Here is a 20,359-nt window from a genome sequence, read left to right as displayed (position 1 = left end):
GAAATCCACTTTACTTTCATTAGCAAATAATATTTGAAAGTCACACGGGATTATCCCTCCTAAAAACAGCACCCTCGTCTCCTTTCTCTCTTGTTTCTATATTTTTTTCTACCTCGCACAACCTCTTTCCTCCTATCGCTCGCTTCATCTCCTTTTAATCTCCTCCTCCATCTTCTCCTTTTTATCTGTCCTTTCTGCGTCCCTTTATTTCAAAGCACAAACACACACACACGCATACAGTTCAGCTCATCCTCCTTAACGCTCCTGAATGGACAAAACCGGGACTGACCTTGAGGAGCATGACGAAAGCTGCTATGTAAGAAAAGAAACCAGAAGAGAAATCATAATGCAAGAAATTAAAAAACGTATTTCTGCATTTTCGGTTTGGATCCATTTGCACACTTTTTGTGGTTTTAAAAAAGAAAGGAAATGCAGAAGCAGAGGATTTGCTCGGTTGATGTGAAACATCAGGTTTTCTGTGACATTTAACTTAAATAGACCTTTTTCACGGCAGACATGTTGACATTTCATAGTAGGAAAAGCACAGGTGTATTCAAAAGCATTACTGATGGCTGCATTCCACTTAGGAGAGGTCCTGGTATTAAACCATTACTGATGGCTGCATTCCACTTAGGAGAGGTCCTGGTATTAAACCATTACTGATGGCTGCATTCCCCTTAGGAGAGGTCCTGGTATTGTGCATGCTGACTCACTGAAATATCTTACTGGGACACTTGATGGAACTGAGCCATCGTTAAGGTTATCAGTTTCAGCTGTGCTTTTCCTACTATGACAAGTCAACATGTCTGCTGTGAAAAAGGTCCATTGCAGAGCAGGGAGTGTATGCAGCACCAGAGAATTCAATTTTCGGAGGCCGTCTCAAATGCGTTTACCCTTTTTGTAGCCTTTTTTGGATGCAAAAAGGCTGTTTTCAATGTTGTGATTTGAATATTTTGCCAATACATCGCAAAAAATCTCCATCTTATCAAGTCACTTTTTAACTGTAACTGAATCTGTTTTGATTCTACTGCAGCGACCTACCTTCTTCTTCGTTTTCAGGTGTCAGTTAAACACAAAAATTACTCTTTTTACATGGAGTTTTTTGTTGCAGGGTACCTTGTACACAGTTACACACATGGATGTATCCAGCTAAAGAACACCAATAAGCAGAGATAAATAAACCCTGATAAAGTTAATGACACCACCCCCCCCCCCTGCTTTAAATTCACATATTGCAGTGACTTTAAAACCAGAACAGTACAGGTTATAACCATGAGTCTGTAAAGTCTTTTGACTTTTAGTTTTATTCGCTCATCTTTTCTTGTTTGTGTTCTTCTGTCAGACTCCGAGAAGGACAGATGTGGTGTTTTTTTTGTTTCTTCTTATCTTCTCTCCCACAGACCGTTACATGATGTCTTTCTGGTGCTGCGTGGACTCGCTGACGACCTGGAGGGCAGAAACGCAACAGTCAGTAGACTTTCAAAGATATTAAAACACGCTTAAAGAGAGATAAAGACACTGTGTGTGAGTCAGGACACGGGTTCTCTGCCTGAATAAATGCCTCTTTTATTTAAAAGTGAAAGAGTCTTGTGCTGTGCATGATCTTTTGAGGATCTGCTCACAGCTGGAAGAAATAACCTTATAGTGGAAGGTGGTAAAACAGCAAGTTCAGTTTCAGTAGCATTTGACAGCTGCAGTTTGATTGACTTGAGTTGTCATTGAATTGTGATGTCATTACCTGTAGGTATAAAATAGCTAAGTTTTTGTACAACATAGTATTGATCTGTCACAAAACAGCCAGGAGGCATTCTTAAATTTATTGGCCTTTACTGTTTCTGAAATGCACTTCACAAATCTTCTTATGACATAATTTTACAAGTGTAAACAGGTTGAAATACTCACTATATATCCTTTGTTTTAATAGAATAAGACTCGTACAAATAAGTTGAAAAGATGCAGAGGGGTTTTGGGGTGCTAAGGTGGAAATAAATCTGCAGCATGCCATCCTTCAACAAAGTCGGCAAGATAGAGATACCAGACATATTATTGAGAGAAAAAAACAGCAATCACAACTCGTCATAACATGTCTATGATGCATCTTTTACCAGGAAGCTGCGGGTGCACGTAGCGTGTTTCCACTGAGGCGGGACAGGATGTCTGGCTGCCACTGAACATGTTGCTACATGCGTGTTCGTGTTCGTGTTGTGTGTGTGTGTGTGTGTGTGTGTGTGTGTGTGTGTGTGTGTGTGTGTGTGTGTGTGTGTGTGTGTGTGTGTGTGTGTGTGTGTGTGTGTGTGTGTGTGTGTGTGTGTGTGTGTGTGTGTGTGTATGAACATGTGTTGAGTTGGAAGCAGCACGAATGCCTCCTGTCTGAAAAAACATCACAGTGTAATGCAGCAGGGTCCTCACTCTTTGTGTCATACACAAGTTTCAAAGCTGAAGGCAAATGTTATTTGGCTGAGGTCGAAGGTCATGAGTGCTAATTGAGCTTGTAAAATCACTAGGTACTGTACATTTAGCTGCCGCTCACTGAGCTATTATCCACTTTTACTTTAAAAACGAATGAAGAGGCAAAGAGTTTGTCTTTTTCAGTCTCAGTGCAGAGAATGGATACTTTGGCCATTTAGGTCAGGGTTAAACCTTTAGGACCTTTTTAAAGTGAGCACGGACCCGGTCTATGTTCTGATCAATATAAATGTAGGCCCATTAGTTTTAAAAGTGAGAGAGATTAAAGGAGTCAATATGTGAAAAATCGAGTGGTTTAAAATGCCGCTTGTTCAAGCTGAAACCTTTATACTCTTATTTTTCAATGTTTTTCTTCATGTTTTGGGGAATTTTTCCCTTTTTTGTGGATGATAGACGACAGAAAGGAAAGATAGGAATGACTAATGAGCTCATAAATTTGCAGGAAGTTTCCAGTTAACAAAAAGCTCTTTGTTGACAAGATAATTCTGCATTGGCACGATGCTTTCTACATTTTCATAATAAACTAAAACCAGGTCCCTGTCTCCTGCAGACTTCAGTGTGTTTTACCTCTCCATCGCGGGTTTCGATGGTCTTGATGAGGACCGTTTTCTTTGAATGCATCTCAGAGGAGCGCTGCTGGTGCTCGGGGCTGGTCTCTGTTTAAACACAGCAACAAAGTATCATCCTCAACAAGACAGAAGATCATAATAATCTGTGCAAAAACACATGAAACATGCAGATATATTAAAGTTATACTTTTAGCATTTGAAATCCCCCTAAAACATATTGTATGGTGAAGGATCTGAAAATCCAGTTGCACCATTGAGAACTTTTAAATCCACTCCGCTTAAACTCAACCACAGAACATGTTGTCTATTTAACATGTATCCATTTTTAAACGTTATTTTTCTTATTATATTAAGTTCTACTTCTGATGGATGATGCCATGTGCTGCTTCATCGTGCTGTATCATAAATCAGGTGTAGAAGCTCCATCTGCAGGTGAACTGCATTGTGGGTGAGTGTCCTCTCGTGGTGTGTTCAGGTAACAGCAGGAGTGTTCGTACCTCTGTAGCTCAGGGTGGAGTAGCTCTGCACAGGCAAGGTAATCCTGCAAAGACGGGAATAAAAGTGTTATGTAATATTTGTAGTCCTTAATCGTAATTCATTTAATTTCAATAAAATATAGACTTTTAAGGCTACAGTCTTCTTTTAAAATCAGATTGTAGTTCAGTTCTAACCTGTCTGCAAATGAAGAAACTTGTTTTACCTTCTATCAAACAGAGCTTAATATTAAAACTCTTTTTACAGACAATACATACATAACACATCTGTCAAAGTATAAAAGGTTTGAAATAGTCCATTGATTATGTTCAGCAGGGGCAGAGCCAGATATTGGGCTCAGCCCAGACCAAACCAGCTATATGCACTTTTTTTCCAGGCCTTTGAAAACATAATGCCTAAAAATCTGGAAATAATTTGGGAAAAAACATGGTAGTTGCCAAGGAAAAGAATCCTCCTGCAGAGCCTACATCTTATTTTGTATGTCTTCATCATTCTGAAACCAGAACACAACAAATGTTAAGTGTGACTTATTTTAACTTCTGACTAAAAAGAGGCCAAATTGTCTGATTGACTATTTTTAAAGTTAGATAATGTAGGTAGGGTAGGATATTTGGCGTAAACAGCATTACTAATTACTAATTTAGTAATCTTGAAACCTATTTTCTAGTAGAGTTCACAGAATTAAACGACCCATATTATACTCATTTTCAGGTTCATAACTGTATTTTAAGGTTGTACCAGAATAGGTTTACATGGTTTAATTTTCAAAAAACACCATATTTTTGTTGTACTGCACAGCTCTCTCTCACTGCTGCAGATCCTCTTTTCACCTGGTTTCTGTTTTAGCTACAGAGTGAGACCTCTTTTCATCTTCTTCTTCTGTACTATCTTTGATTGCACTCGCACATGCTCAGTAGCTCAGATGTAGATCATGTCAGCTAGCTAGCTCCATAGAAGTAAAAGAAAGGCTGTTTCTCCAACTTCAGTCAGTTACAAGGCAGGATTAGCTGGGAGACTTCTAAATGAGGGCGCACATGGAAGTAGTTCTTTTGTAGATTATGGTGAACTTGTGTGTGTTGTAGCAGTGCTTTGCTATTGAGAACAAGGTACCATGCTAGTGTTAGCATTAGCGTTAGCATGCTAATGCTAACGCTACGAGCTAACGGTTGTGGTTAGCCAGCTCATTTCGGACTGTGACGTCACAGTCCGAGCCGATTTTGAACAGCTCACCAGGAGACTGAAGGCAGGACACATTCAGAAACCGTATCTCACTCAAAACACCATGGATGGATTTTTTTCAAAGTTTGTATGTGTGTGGAAGCACCAGAGACACAAAAGAACACCCCAAATCCCAGAAAAAGTGTTTTTTTCATAATATGGGCACTTTAACAACGATATTTCCCCAGTGATCGAAACTTTTTTTGCTGCATTGATTTGCCTGTCTCAGAGAGACTGAGGGGAAATAACCCAAAGGTAAAGTTATTTTAAAACCCTAAAATATTCATGGCTTTTGAGAAAACATTTGGGGCTGGAGCCCCTGATATCCAGTCTGTGTTCCTGGACTCCAGCCTCACCTGCTCTCCTCCCCTTCCAGCAGCTTCCTGTAGGTGGCGATCTCCACGTCCAGCGCCATCTTGACGTTGAGCAGGTCCTGGTACTCGCGGAGGTGGCGTGCCATCTCGTCCTTCATGTTGGCGATCTCCGCCTCCAGCCGGGCGATGTTGTCCTGGAAACCGCTGGCCTCACGTCCGTGCCGGTCCTCCATGTCCCTCATCTGCCTCATCAGGGACTCGTTCTGGGTTTGTCAAAGAGAAAAAGTATGACGAGTGTGTGTGTGTGTGTGTGTGTGTGTGTGTGTGTGTGTGTGTGTGTGTGTGTGTGTGTGTGTGTGTGTGTGTGTGTGTGTGTGTGTGTGTGTGTGTGTGTGACCTACGGTGCCTTTCAGCGAATCAATCTCGCAGGTGTAGGACTGGATCTGGTGCCTGAACTCCATGGTCTCCTGCCGGGCCTGCTTCAGCGCCTCGTTGTTTTTACTCACTGCCTGGTTCAGGTCGGACACCTGCACAGACAAAGGTCAAAGGTCATTATTACTATTAACAATAATCTGTTTATTTAGAATCTTTAAAGCCCACCACGTCTGTCCCTCTCTCACCTTGGACTTGTACCAGTCCTCGGCCTCAGAGATGTTCTTGGCGGCGATACCTTCGTACTGGGCTCTGATGTCTCGCGGGCGCCGCCGTCAGGTCCGGCTTGGACATGTCCATCTGGATCTGCACCTGAGACTCCTGCATCTGCATCTGCAGCTCGCGGATCTCCTGTAGGAGGAAGACGAGGGGAGGTTAGAGTGGGAGAGTGGTGGGTTTTGGTGTTTGATTTTGTGTGCATTTGTCTGAAGGAGCACAGAAGGGATTAAAAGGGTTAATTTTGCGTACAGTATGTGTCCGTGGGTTTGTGCACATGTCCAGGTGGGAATGGGAGTGGCAACCAACCAGTAACAACCACAGAACCGTTAGTAATAACACCCGAGAACTGGCCAATACACCCCAGAAAACTACAGGTAACCAAGTCGGAACGTAAAGGGTAACACACTCCTGTGGCTAAACATCTAAATGCATTCCTCGACTGCTTCTGTACATCGGCACGTCCAGTGTGTGCTACTTCAAATATTCCATACACTCAGATTTATGCACATTCTGCTTTGCTTCTCTGTCTGTACACACTTCAACGCTCCAAAGTTATAACTAATTTGGTGTGTTCTAAAAGCACCCAGATTTAGATTCAGCCAGACTTAAATTTGTCACATCAGACAAGTTTAGGTCTGGCTAAAAAGACAAGACAGCAGTGCATGTATTCTTGGACCCGGCATTTAGCAGCCATAAGGCACTTTAACACTCAGCAGTGGGGGTTGTTGCTTTGTGATCGTCCTCTCTCACCCTGATACCAATCCTAAAAAAACACTAATCACACCACTAACACTACTGAAGCAACCACTTGGCTTTGGCATCATGTAGCAAGTCTTATCAGTGGCTGGTAACACACATACACACACACACACACACACACACACACACACACACCTAAGCTTACAGGCCTCTGCTGTTCAGAGACGTGGGCGTCCACTGCTTCTACACTGAGTAATTTTAGAAGTACATCTGCTGTGGGAGATTTCAGAGCTCTGCTGCAGCACTGCTCAGGCCTGCTGCCAACACGCAAGCTTTGTGTGTGAAACTGTATACTTCCACAATCCGCTTGTTTGTTATCTCTCTCTCACACACACACACACACACACACACACACAGACGGACAGAGAGACGGACTACACAACAGATGCTAATACTGTAGACAGATAAATGCAGTCACACAGAATACAAACAAAGACAGGCAGAAAAAGAAAATTAGATTTTGGTTTATCCTAAATTATCTTGGGATTAAGATCCTCTGTGCATTGTTTGAAACATGTACAGTATCACTGGCAAATTGACCTTAATAAACCATAATATTTGCACTTGTTGCAGTCGGAAAAAAAAGGTAAAGGGAAACCGAAGAAAAAGAAGAGAACCTCTTCATGGATCTTCTTCAGGAAGGCGATCTCCTCCTGCAGCGTCTCGATGCGTCTCTCCAGGTCCAGACGAGCCAGAGTGGCAGCGTCCACATCCTGCAACAGTTGGTAAGTTATTAAACTTTCTCAAACTTATTAAAAGTAAGAAGAGCAAATAGTTTGGTCCATGTTCACATGTGTTTTACAGAAAAAATAGTAACAAGAAATAATATCTATCAAGAGAAGAACTTTCATTGCAGAAATGTCTTTAAATACTTAAATGTACTTAAATACTTCAGTGATACACAGCTGCCGACAGTAATGCCTGAACAACTCACCGCCCTGAAAGCAGTCAGGTTGTTTTCTGCGTCCTCTTTTTGGAGAATCTCCTCCTGGAGTCTGGAGGAGGTGATGAGAGACAATGATACCATAAATTGTATTTCATTCATTGAGCAGTTCTTTTAAGGAAATTCCTCTCAGAACGTTGTCTGTTTTACTTATAATTGCTGCCACATTGTGTTGTCAAATTTAACTTGACTGAGTCTAAAAAGACTGTCAAATGTAGAAATAAGCAACCTTTGCTAAAACTCTTTACAGAAAGAAAAGACAAAAGATTACACCTGGGTGTTCTCAGTGCTGGATCATTTTCAGTTCTCATTATCTGAGATGTGATTGGAAAATGATTTTGCCAATAAACCATCTGAAATGTGAAAGGCAAACAACATATTTATGTAATAAAAGCTATCAATTAATAACAGATATCGTAATCCTCTGAACAGATGCTCATTTTATTTATTAAGCCAGGAAAGTCTGCTGCACATTTACTGTAATGTTGCACTACTGGGCTGAATAAAATACAACCTTCCAGCAACAAAAACCCAGATAAAAGCTGCATTTCTAGTTTATTGTAAGTGGAAACTCCTTAAAAGACCCTCCAGTGATTATTTTGTATTTAATATAAATTGCAATAGTGCTTTCTTCTCTTCTCTCTGAATCTGTATAAAACTGGCCCTTAATGTAAACCACAGAGAGGACTGCTCATGAGAGGTTCTTCAGATATGTGGGAGCTCTTTCCTCTCCTTTTATAGAAGAGGTGTGTGTGTGTGTGTGTGTGTGTGTGTGTGTGTGTGTGTGTGTGTGTGTGTGTGTGTGTGTGTGTGTGTGTGTGTGTGTGTGTGTGTGTGTGTGTGTGTGTGAGAGTGTGAGCTCTTACTTTGGTCAGGCTTTGGCAGGCACACACACACACACACGCCACACACACACACTAGTCATCCATCATTTTAATAGTTAGAGAATATTCTGGATTACAGACACACTCTGCAGACGACTGTTTGACTTCAAGTTCATCAGGTGCAGTTCTTCATGTGAGGGTATGTGCACTTTGAATTTCATGAAACATGTTTAAAATATGATTTTATATCGGTGAAATGTAAGTCAACCTGAAACGCACTTTAATATCTTGTGTTTGTTTTGTTGCAATAATCTGACCAAACGTCACTTGTCACATTAATAGTCATGGAGTCCCTCAAGTAGTTTTAAGTATTATAAGGAGAAGTATTAGTTGTAATGCTTAACAGCAGCGGAGAGTGTAAATTGAACAATTACAAGCAGTATTGGAAGAAGTATTCAAATATTTGAACTGAGTAAAAGTAACAACACCAAAAAGTAAAAGTGTCCAATCACAAATAAAAGTCTTGCTTTCAATATTATCGTCAGCATAACTTAATGTGTGTTATATTATTATACAGGGTTATTATTTTTGATGCAGTTAGAAGAGAAAGCAGCATCTTAATGTTGTAGTATTGTGGGTGTCTCCACGCCTGTTATGCAACAGTCCAATACCTCCATTCTTCTGCTGTCACGGACAAAAACACGCTACCGTTATGTCTGTTTGTCAATCAAATGATATGTCATGCTGAAGTTTATATGTTAGGTATTTCTAATGATCCTCTGCTCCTTCTGCATTATTTCAAACCGTCTTCTTTGATTTCCTCCTTCCTAAAACGCACTCTGTAAGAAGCGTGTCATTCACTCGCCGAGTCAGTAGGCGAGTTAAACCTCAGCTTGTCTTCTGTCCCACTGCACAAAAATGAGTCATCCTCAATCTTCTTTCTACGAAGTGAAAATGTATTTCTGTCTTTTTCATGATAAGCAGCAGCTTCGTGACAACTGCATTCAAATCTAAAATCAGGACCTCGACCAGTATGGCATAAACTTCTAAGAAATGGTCTGAAGAATGGTCCGAAACTTTGACTTATAAATTGTTAAGATTATTCAAGAAAAGCAGAACTTATAAGAATATAAGCTTATTAAATCAGAGAAAATGATCAACTCTGATATAAAGTATATATATATGTGTAGAAACACTGGCATGGTCCTTTTAAAAACAGGCTCTAAAGATGCTTCATGTAGCCACAACAAACAGCAGATCATTCAATCATCTACCACACGGCTGGTTCAATTATCACCCCATCCCTCCTGTCATCCACCTCTCCATCCACACGTTCATCCACCCTGTTCTCGGGGGAAATCAGCAGAGATTTCTTGATTTGACTTATTCTCTTCCTGTTTATTGGACTTAAAAGTAAAAACGGGTAGTTTGACATTCAAATGTCAAACTACCTGTTTTTACTTTTCCTTTTTTCTCCCTCTTCCTGAAAAATATTTTCTTCCACCTTCTCTTCTCTGTCATAAACTCTCACACACACACACACACACACACACACACACACACACACACACACACAATGTCTTAAAGAACACATACAAGCAGTATTAAAGGAACACACACACACACACAATGTCTTAAAGGAACACATACACGCAGTATTAAAGGAACACATACACACACATACACACACACACACACACACACACACATACACACACAATGTCTTAAAGAACACATACACGCAGTATTAAAGGAACACACACACACACACACACACAATGTCTTAAAGAACACATACACACACACACACACACACACACACACATACACACACAATGTCTTAAAGAACACATACACGCAGTATTAAAGGAACACACACACACACACACATACACACACAATGTCTTAAAGAACACATACACGCAGTATTAAAGGAACACACACACACACACACACACAATGTCTTAAAGGAACACATACACGCAGTATTAAAGGAACACATACACACACACACACACACACACACACACACACACACACACAATGTCTTAAAGAACACATACACGCAGTATTAAAGGAACACACAGCGTCTTGCCCCCCCCACCTGAGTTTGAGCTTGTCAACGTCGTCGAGCAGGTTGTCGCGCTCCACCTCTATCCGTGACCTCTGATTGGTCACAATCTCCACCTGCCTCCTCAGCTCGCTCATCTCCTCTTCGTACAGGTCGGCGATGCGTGTGGGCTCGCGGCCGCGCAGGCGCTCCACCTCCACCGCCAGCGCCTGGTTCTGCTGCTCCAGGAAGCGCACCTTCTCGATGTAGCTGGCGAAGCGGTCGTTGAGGTGCTGGAGCTCCACCTTCTCGTTGGTGCGTGTGGTCAGGAACTCCTGGTTGAGGGCGTCGGCCAGGCTGAAGTCCAGCGTCTCGCCCATGCCGGCGTAGGAGCGGCCGACCGAGGCCCGGGAGGTGGCCAGGGGCTTCCCGAAGTAGCTGGAGGAGACGCGGTAGGCCGGCGTGGAGCTGCTCCGGGTCACCTCATAGACCCTGGAGGAGACGTGGCCCCCGCCGCCCCCGCTGTGGCCCAGCAGCGAGCGGTTGAGGGAGGGCGAGGCGTAGCTACCTTGGCCGAAGTGGCGGCGGTAGGAGGAGGCAGTTTGGGCGGAAGAGCTGTAGGACGCCATTGTTGGAAGATTCAGAAAGCCTGGGGAGGGCTGCAGCAGACGGAGCACTGAAGGAGAACTTTCTGCCCCCGGCTATTTGTAGTTACCCCTCCCTCGCTTTTTACCCCGTCCTCCCTGTTAACAGCCCTCCCTGTGTCTCTCTCTCTCTCCCTCTCTCTCTCTCTCTCTCTCTCTCTCCCTCTCTCTCTTTCTGTCACCTTCCTTTTCTCCAACCACTTCTTCATCTTCTACTCCCTTATTCGTTCCCTCTCACCCCTAATGTTCATTCTCTCTCCCCCTCCACGTATCCCTCTCTGCCTCCCTTCCTTTCCCCTCACCTTCTCCGTCTACCACTTCATTCTTTATTTAATTTTCCATCTTTCTTTTTCCCTCTTCCCCTTTGTCCCTCTGCCACTTTCTCAATGTGCACACATTTAATTGGCCTTGTTGTGCATTGCAAGATAATGCAGCCAAACATGGGCGTCAAGGTTGTACCCTACATTTGTTTTTATTATTTTCTATTCCTCCGTCAATGCGTTGCTTCTGGGGCAGCTACACGTGCTACAGAAGGCCGGTCTGAGTCACATATCCATGAGTTTGAAGGTTTATCAAACCCCAAAACACTGCACACTAGTTTAAAACTACAAGACAGGAATGTATAACTCTGCAAAGTTATTACGACAACCAGGAATGTAGCACCTTGCATTGCCAGCTTTAACTTATTTTGTAGGGCATGTTGTGTATGCATTTGAAATAATTGAGTTGGGCTGCGTTTTTGTCCCTAAATGTAACCAAATCTTAACCACAGTAAACGCTAATATGGGTGTTGTTTTTAAGGGGATGACAAACGACATATTAAGTCATTTAGTTTAGAAGACTTGTTGAATCATGCGTGAGAGAAATCCTTTTCCCCTGCATCTGTGATCTCATGACATAACGATGTGAGGATGCGAAGATGGTGGCTTTGAAAACTCTGCGTCGTCCTCACATGGTGAGGCACGGCAGGTTGTTAATGACGGCGCCTGTAGGGGAGTGTGGGAGGGGGGAGCTTTGACTAACCTGCCTTAAAAAGGAAAACTATCCCATCCTGGGAGACGCACAGTGTGTCCCTGCAGGCATTCCCAGAGCAGGAGAAAGCCCACATTTCCAAACAATATGCAAAGTTAATGCTGATTTCATTAGAGTGGGTGACAGTGAAGTGGATTTAAAGGGAGGTTTCCCTCTGCCAGCCGACACACTGGACTCAAATGTTCTCTCATGCTGTGTTGAAAATGTGTTCAAAGGGAGAGAAAAAACCTTCAACACAATTTCTGAATGTCCTTGCATTTCCAGGAGTCATTTTAAAACGTTTATATTTAAAACTTGTTTGAGAGAATCAAATCAGCTGCACAATCTGTGGGTTGAAAACAGTTTGATACAAACATTCTTGTTATGAAAGCAAGAGACACACACTTTCATCTGTGCAGCATCAATTTATTGAATATGTGTGTGCCCATTACATCTCAGCTCCTGCACCTCCAGCAAGCCTTTATTTGGTGAGCAGTGATCTTTATGTAAATAACTATTTTATTAAAGCACGAATGTACACGAATATGAAACTGACAAAGAAAAGTGCAATTTCACTCATTTTGAAGCTTAAGTTGAGTCCTGGTAATTATTTTCCTACACAGATTTTAAAACAATATAAACCAAACATAAATTGTCTTGTCATGATCTTGTGAAATCATTTTTTGTTGTTGTATAATTTGGTCTGACCTGTAGATTTAAGACTTTAGTTGGTCTAAAAGGCTGCAATTTAGTGCTTTAGTCTGGAGAACAAAAAGCTTTCACTGTCTAAAATCCTGCAGCAATAAAGGCTTAATAGACCTTTCTCACTGCTGACACCATGACTTACGTAGGTGGGACTCAAGTGTTGTGTCCACCATAAGAAAAGTCAGTTACTTTCTTTCCAAAACTATGGAATTTAAATTTTGGACGGGATGGCACTTAACTTCTTAACGTGCTGCACTGATGTCAAATTGTACAATCAGTGATGTTGGATGTGGTAAGAGGTGCAACAGACTTTAAACTTTCAATCAGCACTACGGCTACTTAAAAAATGTAAGCCGGTGGTGCTAACTCAAACTGCTTTTTTTTTTTATATGAGCCCTCTTGGTTATCTTGGTCACAATTCTGACTTTAAACTCAAAGCTTAAAAACATTTTTCGCATAGGCCCTAATCCTCTTTTATATCTCTCTAAGAGCAAACGTTTCAGTTTTAGTATTTGGGTTTGTTGGTACAAACAACTGCTGCTGTTTTTAGATAAATACCATTAAAATGCATTAATGGACAGGCAATAAAATACTTTTTTGCTTTCCGATGCCAGTAAGTGTCATGTGAAAGATGCTTGTAGAGATATTACTTTTAACCACACACATTCTGATTTCATTTAAAAAAAGCACTGTACAGGGTTACGTACGGGTTAGTTAGACAAATTCCCATGAAGATCCACTGCAGACTGTTGCTCTCACATCTATTAATAGGTGTGTGTGTGTGTGTGTGTGTGTGTGTGTGTGTGTGTGTGTGTGTGTGTGTGTGTGTGTGTGTGTGTGTGTGTGTGTGTAGTTTGCGTGTGCATGTGTGTTTATATCGCCCTGGGCTTCCTCAAGAGCAGGAGAGACGCTGTGAGCTGACAGCTGACATAAACATTTCTTCATCGTTTTCAGACTCTCCTCTTCTTTCGCCCCCCTCCCTCCCTCGTTGTTCAGGTCTATATAAGGCTGGTTCCTGTGCTGATACAGTGATGAATGGCTGCATCAGGGGAAACAAAGAGTAAACTAACATGAGTCAGAGAGACAGAAAAATAAATGAAAATCAGAGAGAGAGAAAGAGAGAGATGGATTCAAAAGAAAAAGCATAATTTGGCGATAATCATGGCTCATCACTGGCATCAGGAAAATGTCAGCATTCCATTCCATTAGTTGTTGGGCATTGAGTCAGTCACTGCTATCCAACGTCAAACTTAAAAGAGAGAAGATTCTTTTATATGTACAATATGTATTCTTGGGTTAGAAAAATAGGGCATAATTGGGTTCAGAAATAATGGTGACATAACATTGCTGTCCTTTGAAAATGTATCTCCAAAATGTCTTTTCATGTATTAAGACAAACAGTCTTGTTTTCAACTTTGTGACAAAACTTTGTGACTTTGTGTAAATACCAGTGGCACCTGAATACATGCTTTAATGTTTCACTCCAACACATGATGCAGATCCTGACCATGGACCTTCCTGAACTTTATGTAAGTCAACTTATCTTAGATTTAAAACAGTGTATAGTGTACAATATTGCATTAATGTGGGAGGTGGAGAAAGGCATAGTAATAAAGATTGACTGGAGAGAAACTCTTGGGAAGAAAGATAATTGAGATAGAGCTCATCGGTTAGGTAAAATGGACTTGTTATGAGATAATGGTCCCCTGGGCACAGACATGTACGAGGACCCCCATCCTGTCAAGAAGACACAGAGTCCCAAAGTCAATTTTACTTTTCTATATGGTCATGTTGTGTCTCTTTGTAGTCATTTTACATCTATTTTAGTTGTTTTGCACATACTTGTGGTCATTTTGCATCTGTGTGATTGTTTTGCATCTATTTTTTAGGTCTTTGTGATTGATTTGTGTCTTTGTTTTTTTGGGTCGCTTGTATTTGTTATGTGTATGTTTTTGATCGTTTTGTGTCCATTTATAATAATTTACCATCCATGGGTAAAATGTCTCCTGCTTCTCCAGTTTTCCCTGGTGGAGACAGGTTGGGAGAAAGACAGGTGAAGAGAGCGGTGTAGAGATACAAAGAGACAGGTTGAGAAAGACAAGAAGAGAGAGACAGACAGGTAAAAGGGGAAAGAAAAGGGGTTGAAAACAAATCTCTTCGGTCTGTACAGTCAGTTTTGAGGACCGCTAAGCCTTCAGTCTCTGCATTTCTTTAGTGTACTTGCATGCCAATCTCAGTACATGATTAAAAAACGGACTGAGATAAAATGTCAATGTCTAAGGCAACAATTTTCTAGATAAAATGTGTGTAGACCGGCGGGGCTGTGAAATGTGTAATGGTTGTAATTACTCCGCCTGGCCGCTAGATGCCACTGCAGCGCTGTGTCTGGAAAATCAGCGACTGCTTCTTTCTCTGCTGCTGTCAGCTAATCTGTAGCGTTATCTGGCTGTGCTGTTGCGCCGGACTTTGAAAGTGTAATTATTAATGCAGGTGAGTGCCATAAAAATGAATATCGTTTCTGCGGTATGTGGAGGTGTTGCTCCCTCACCGAGAGCTGCTTTTACTTTTGCCAGCAGAGGAAAAGGAGCGAAGAACAAGCTCGAGTTGTCAGCTAGCAAAGGTTAGCCAAGTACCACTGCGTCCTTTATCGGACAAGCATTGGCTTTTGCGCGATATTGTCAATTATATTATCACGTTAAGGGGCAAATGATTTGTTATTTACCACATTGATATTGCTAATCTTATTGTCGTATTGTTTATATGCCTGGTCTTTTGAAAAATAGAGAAAGAAAAGCTGAAATCTCGCGATACATGTCCGAAGTTGGAACTAGCAGCCGGTAGCTTCTTCCTTTGCTGTCTCATTCCTTGTCAACTTCGACGTAGACTCATTATTTCCCCTTTTTGTTCTCTTTCTTTATTCAGTCTTTGATCATGAAGAGCTCCAAAGAGGCCGTGCAGTCAGCAGCCAAAGAGTTTCTGCAGTTTGTCAACAAAGGAGTGTCTCCATATCACGGTAAAGTCTGAAACGAAACTGGGGCTTTATCCTTTATAATTTTTCCAGATTTTGAAACTGACAAGAGTAAAAGTACTACTACCACACTGAGCATACTCTACCACAAGTAAAAGTCTTACTGAAGTGAAATGTATCAGTAACATGTACTTAAAGTACTTGAGGTAAAAGTATGTATTAGGTAAAAGGTTTTCTGTAATGGGTTATCTGATCTTTCTGGATTAATATTACTGCTGCAATAATGTGTATGTTGCAGAGATGTTTATAGGTCCCATATAATGCTTATTTTTATGTTCATGCTTGAATTTTGAAACTCTACAAGAACACGTTTACATGCTTCAATGTTCAAAAAACAATGTTTTCCTCATACTGTCTGTTGGAATGAGTGTGTGTGTGTGTATATATGTGTGTATATATATATATATATACATACACACACACACACATATATACATATATACATACATATATATGTATATGTGTGTGTGTGTGTATATGTGTGTGTGTATATATATATATATATATATGTGTATGTGTGTATATGTATATATACATATGTGTATGTGTGTGTATATATGTGTGTATATATATATATATACATATGTGTATGTATGTATGTATGTATGTATATGTGTATATATATACATATGTGTATGTATGTATGTATGAAATGCTCCGTTTTAGCTCCTAACTCTAAATCTCCCATCCCAAAAAAGCCAAGTCTCCTCTGACTTTAATTTTCAATTTAATTTAAAGTTCTGCTTACAGAATCACACTTTGCACTTTATATGATTTGAGATTAACAGTTTAGACTTAGATAAGAGAGACAGTGATAACCTGCCAAATGTTTGCAGTCAGATATGAAGTACTATGTCGTCCAGTGTGAGAACAAAAAAAAGGTGCGTGTGTCAGCATTAAGAAGGTGCCAAGTCGAGACGCTCTTTAGCTGAACAGATGACTTTGAGCTTGAGATAAGATCAAATCTATGCAGATGAAACAGATATTTCATAATGTCTCCTACCTTTGCTCTATGGCCTATGGTGTCCTACAGAGTGTCTTAAATGATCATGAAAGCAAAAGTCAACTTTGTATATGTTATTATTGGAGTGCTTGGATATATTTCAGGAATTTCAAAATTCAGGGATGGAAGAAAAACCCTGAGGAGTTATTTTTGTTTAAATTTGATCGATTTATCAACAAATGGTCCCAGTCTTAAAGTCTAAATTTGTAGCTTTTTTTTTGCGTTTCTTTCCACATTTCCAGCACAATTTCCTTTTTTAAACTTACTTTCAGTGGATCAGTTTTACCTTTGGAGGAATCTTAAACTTAAACAATCAGTCAGTCAGTCCACACACAAAATACAGATTTAAATGTGACTGAGAACGATAAAGACGAGCTGAAAAGTAAAAAGACAATAAAACATTAGGTACGGCCTCACATTGGAACAGGGAAAGCCCTAAACTAATACGGAGAGGTCAGTAGAGCCTCTCAGCAGAGCCTCTCAGTCTTTCAGTCGGTGTTGAAAAGCTGAAAGTCGTGAAAAATGGTAACACGATCAAATCAATTTTATTGCCAGCACACTGGTGGAACTACTGTACTTTCAGCTTTGATGAAAACTGACTTTTACAAAACCCAATTAATGTCAGTGCAGCAGTGAACGGAAAGAGTCCGCGTCATGCTTTCTCTTCTTTTGGTCCCTGCAGTGGTTGAAGAATGCAGGCGGCGTCTGTTGGCGGCGGGCTTCATCGAGCTGAAGGAGTCGGACCAGTGGGACATCAAGCCGTCCAGCAAGGTCAGTCAGGGTTAGTAGTCTGCTGTCAGAGTTCAGGGGAGTAGAGTGTCAACGTTGGCTGGTTGTTTTCTAGCCAGCTGGGTGTTAAATGTGGTATGTGTGTATTTATAGGTCTATATGCAAAAATGAAACAATTTGCAGGACTTGAAATGTGCAAATGTTTAAATCATTTTACATATGGAAGAAGATTTATCAAATCAGTCTCCTTTTCCAAAGGTGTTCAAGGAATTATTTCCACATGCAGTTTGGTGAATAATCCATGATTTTTGAATCCCATTCTCATCCGTCTTTAGTACTTTGTGACCAGGAACTTCTCCAGCCTGATCGCCTTCGCTGTGGGCGGACGCTTCCTGCCAGGAAACGGCTTCTCCATGATCGGTGCCCACACAGACAGCCCCTGCCTCAGGGTGAGAGCCCGCCCACTTCTGCCTGTCAATCACAATCTTTACCTTTCTTACATCCCTAAGCAGTCAGAAAACTCTACTACTATATAAAATCATCTGCAGCCGAAGCTCAACAAAACTGAGAAGCAGCTTAGGCGTGTGACAGTTTTTATTATTGATGTTTAAGCCTCCTGTCACAGCATGTTGTGTCCTGTTCCTTAAATTAGATGCCTTGAAATGATTGTGCTTTGATGCAACAAAGCAAAAATAAAAGAAATTGAAATCTGAGCGGTGGTATAAGTTTGACAGTAATCAACACACCACAGCTACGTTTCAGATTGTAGAATTTAGGCCATTCAATAAATCAGCCGAGCGTTTATTAGACTATTAAGTTAGATTCTGTCTTTGTGTTTCAGGTGAAGCCGAGGTCTAAGAGGACGAAGCAGGGATGTCTGCAGGTCGGAGTGGAGTGCTACGGCGGCGGCATCTGGAACACCTGGTTCGACCGTGACCTGACCATCGCGGGCCGCGTTATGGTCAAGGTACCAGGATTATTATTATTATTATTATTATTATTATTATTATTATTATTATTATTATTATTATTATTATTATTTTATTGTTGTCAGGACTGTTTCTGCAGTTTTACCACAATCACTGTAGAATCTGTACAGTTTTAGGTACTGACACTGAAGTCTTTTGTGAGACAGTTGCAGTTTTCTCTTAAATAGAAAGGTGGGAAATGAGATGAAAATAGGATGTAGAAGTACCATTTTCAGTTTAAATATCTTATAGTTTTAGTAAATGTTTGTTTGTTTGTTTGTTTGGAGATAAAAACCAAGACATGCGAGTTTTCCTCCTCCAGAAAGACGGCCAGCTGGTTCAGCGGCTGTTCCACGTGCCGCGGCCTCTGCTCAGGATCCCTCACCTGGCCATCCACCTGCAGAGAGACATCAACGACTCCTTCGGCCCCAACAAGGAGAACCACCTGTCAGTAACAAGACAAGATCATTACATTATTAAAACAAAAGATTATTAGATTCATGTTTGAAGTTTAATTGAAATCGAGTCACAAAATGTGACGTGTGTGTGTGTGTGTGTGTGTGTGTGTGTGTGTGTGTCTGTGTCTCTGTGTGTGTGTGTGTGTGTGTGTGTGTGTGTGTGTGTGTGTGTGTGTGTGTGTGTGTGTGTGTGTGTGTGTGTGTGTGTGTGTGTGTGTGTGTGTGTGTGTGTGATTCAGCGTGCCCATCATCGCCACCGTCGTCCAGGAGGAGCTGGAGACGGGCTGTGTGTCCTCTGGAGATGCCGCCTGCGCTGCTAACACGGTAAAAACCTAAACATCTGGTAGATAGATTTGTAGATTTGTCACTGTGCTCAAAGTACAATGGAAATCTGTTTAGCAGCTCTTCATCAGTGTGCATAAAAGTTAAAATAAATAGAACAAAAGTTAAATAAATAAAAGACTAATATGAATAACACAGGCAATAATGTATTTTCTGTTAGTCTCTTCTCTTATTCCTAATGTTTGCTACTTCTTCTTCCCACTGCCCACATGGCTTCATAACTCCCAGAATAATTTACCATTAATTTGCTTAAGAGAATGTTTGGAGAGGAAGGAACACCAAATGATGGCTGTTTTTCTGCCAAATTTGCACCCCCACGTGTTTGTGACTTCAGTTGCAAAAGCTAGATAAAGTTTTGAAAGATGCTTAAATGGTCAAATAATCAAATATATGAAAAAGCTGATTATTTCTTTTAGGATTACTAGTGCCACATCCAGTGAGGAAATGGAGAAAGTGTTTGATTTCAGAATGAAAGATGGCGTGTTGTATCTTCCCTCCTCAGGCGGAGAAGCACCACCCAGCGCTGGTGAATGTGCTGTGTTCAGAGCTGGCCGTGGAGCCTGAAACCCTGCTGGACTTTGAGCTCTGTCTGGCCGACACTCAGCCCGCGGTCAGTCTGCGAGTAAACCATTGACTTCCTGTCACCTGGAACAATCCACCAAAGCAGCAGTAGTCTCAGACAACCAGCAGATTCTCATATGTTTATGAACCACTGCCACAGAATGTAGAAAAACCTGTATTTTAATATTTTATTTAATGAATAATTGTGTTGGACAAACCGCTTTGATCAGACGTGTTAAAAATCATGTCCAAAACGGTTTTCTTTAAATAAATCCACAGTATTATAATTTTTTATTTTTGTTGAAGGGTAAAAGTAAGAATAGATCTTGTCTTTGACTACAGACTAAGTTTCCCTATTATTATTATTATTATTATTATTAATAATTATTATTATTATTAAGCTTGAAAAAAATATCTTGAGCAATAATTATTTTGTGACAACAAAAAGTGAAATTATACTTGAAATTAGCCATTTATAAATTATTTTATTTGAGCCACTGGAGTATATAGAGACTGATCATAATACAGAATGTTTATAAGATAAAGATGTGACTTAATTAATTACTGGAAAAAATTAAGACTTTTAGCAGCACAAACAAAAAAAGATGAAACAGTAGTTCA

The 20,359-nt window shown here is 40.8% G+C and overlaps 2 protein-coding genes across 3 annotated transcripts in view; one reads left to right on the top strand and one right to left on the bottom strand.

Moving 5' to 3' along the window:
- Window positions 1–1,285: 1,285 nt before the first annotated feature.
- On the bottom strand, window positions 1,286–10,943 carry desmb (desmin b). The gene is given in 10 exon segments (XM_039793766.1): window positions 1,286–1,446; window positions 3,034–3,122; window positions 3,533–3,576; window positions 5,105–5,325; window positions 5,464–5,589; window positions 5,683–5,754; window positions 5,756–5,845; window positions 7,090–7,185; window positions 7,407–7,467; window positions 10,344–10,943. Coding segments are annotated over 10 exon segments (1,416 nt in total). The 5' UTR covers window positions 10,919–10,943; the 3' UTR covers window positions 1,286–1,404.
- A 4,064-nt stretch (window positions 10,944–15,007) lies between these two features.
- Window positions 15,008–20,359, top strand: part of LOC120554742 (aspartyl aminopeptidase) — an 11,396-nt gene continuing 6,044 nt past the window's right edge. The window contains exons 1-8 of one of the 2 annotated variants that reach the window (XM_039793764.1): window positions 15,008–15,139; window positions 15,572–15,662; window positions 17,363–17,451; window positions 17,745–17,858; window positions 18,251–18,376; window positions 18,700–18,824; window positions 19,075–19,159; window positions 19,680–19,787. In XM_039793764.1, the coding sequence (XP_039649698.1) occupies window positions 15,134–15,139; window positions 15,572–15,662; window positions 17,363–17,451; window positions 17,745–17,858; window positions 18,251–18,376; window positions 18,700–18,824; window positions 19,075–19,159; window positions 19,680–19,787 (744 nt within the window). In that variant the 5' untranslated portion in view covers window positions 15,008–15,133. The other variant, XM_039793765.1, reaches the window with a different exon arrangement.

This window comes from Perca fluviatilis, chromosome 24 (assembly GCF_010015445.1).
Source record: "Perca fluviatilis chromosome 24, GENO_Pfluv_1.0, whole genome shotgun sequence".
In the NCBI taxonomy this organism is placed as follows: Eukaryota; Metazoa; Chordata; class Actinopteri; order Perciformes; family Percidae; genus Perca; species Perca fluviatilis.
Note: the sequence above shows the minus strand (reverse complement) of the source record. Positions and strands in the feature narration are given on the sequence as shown.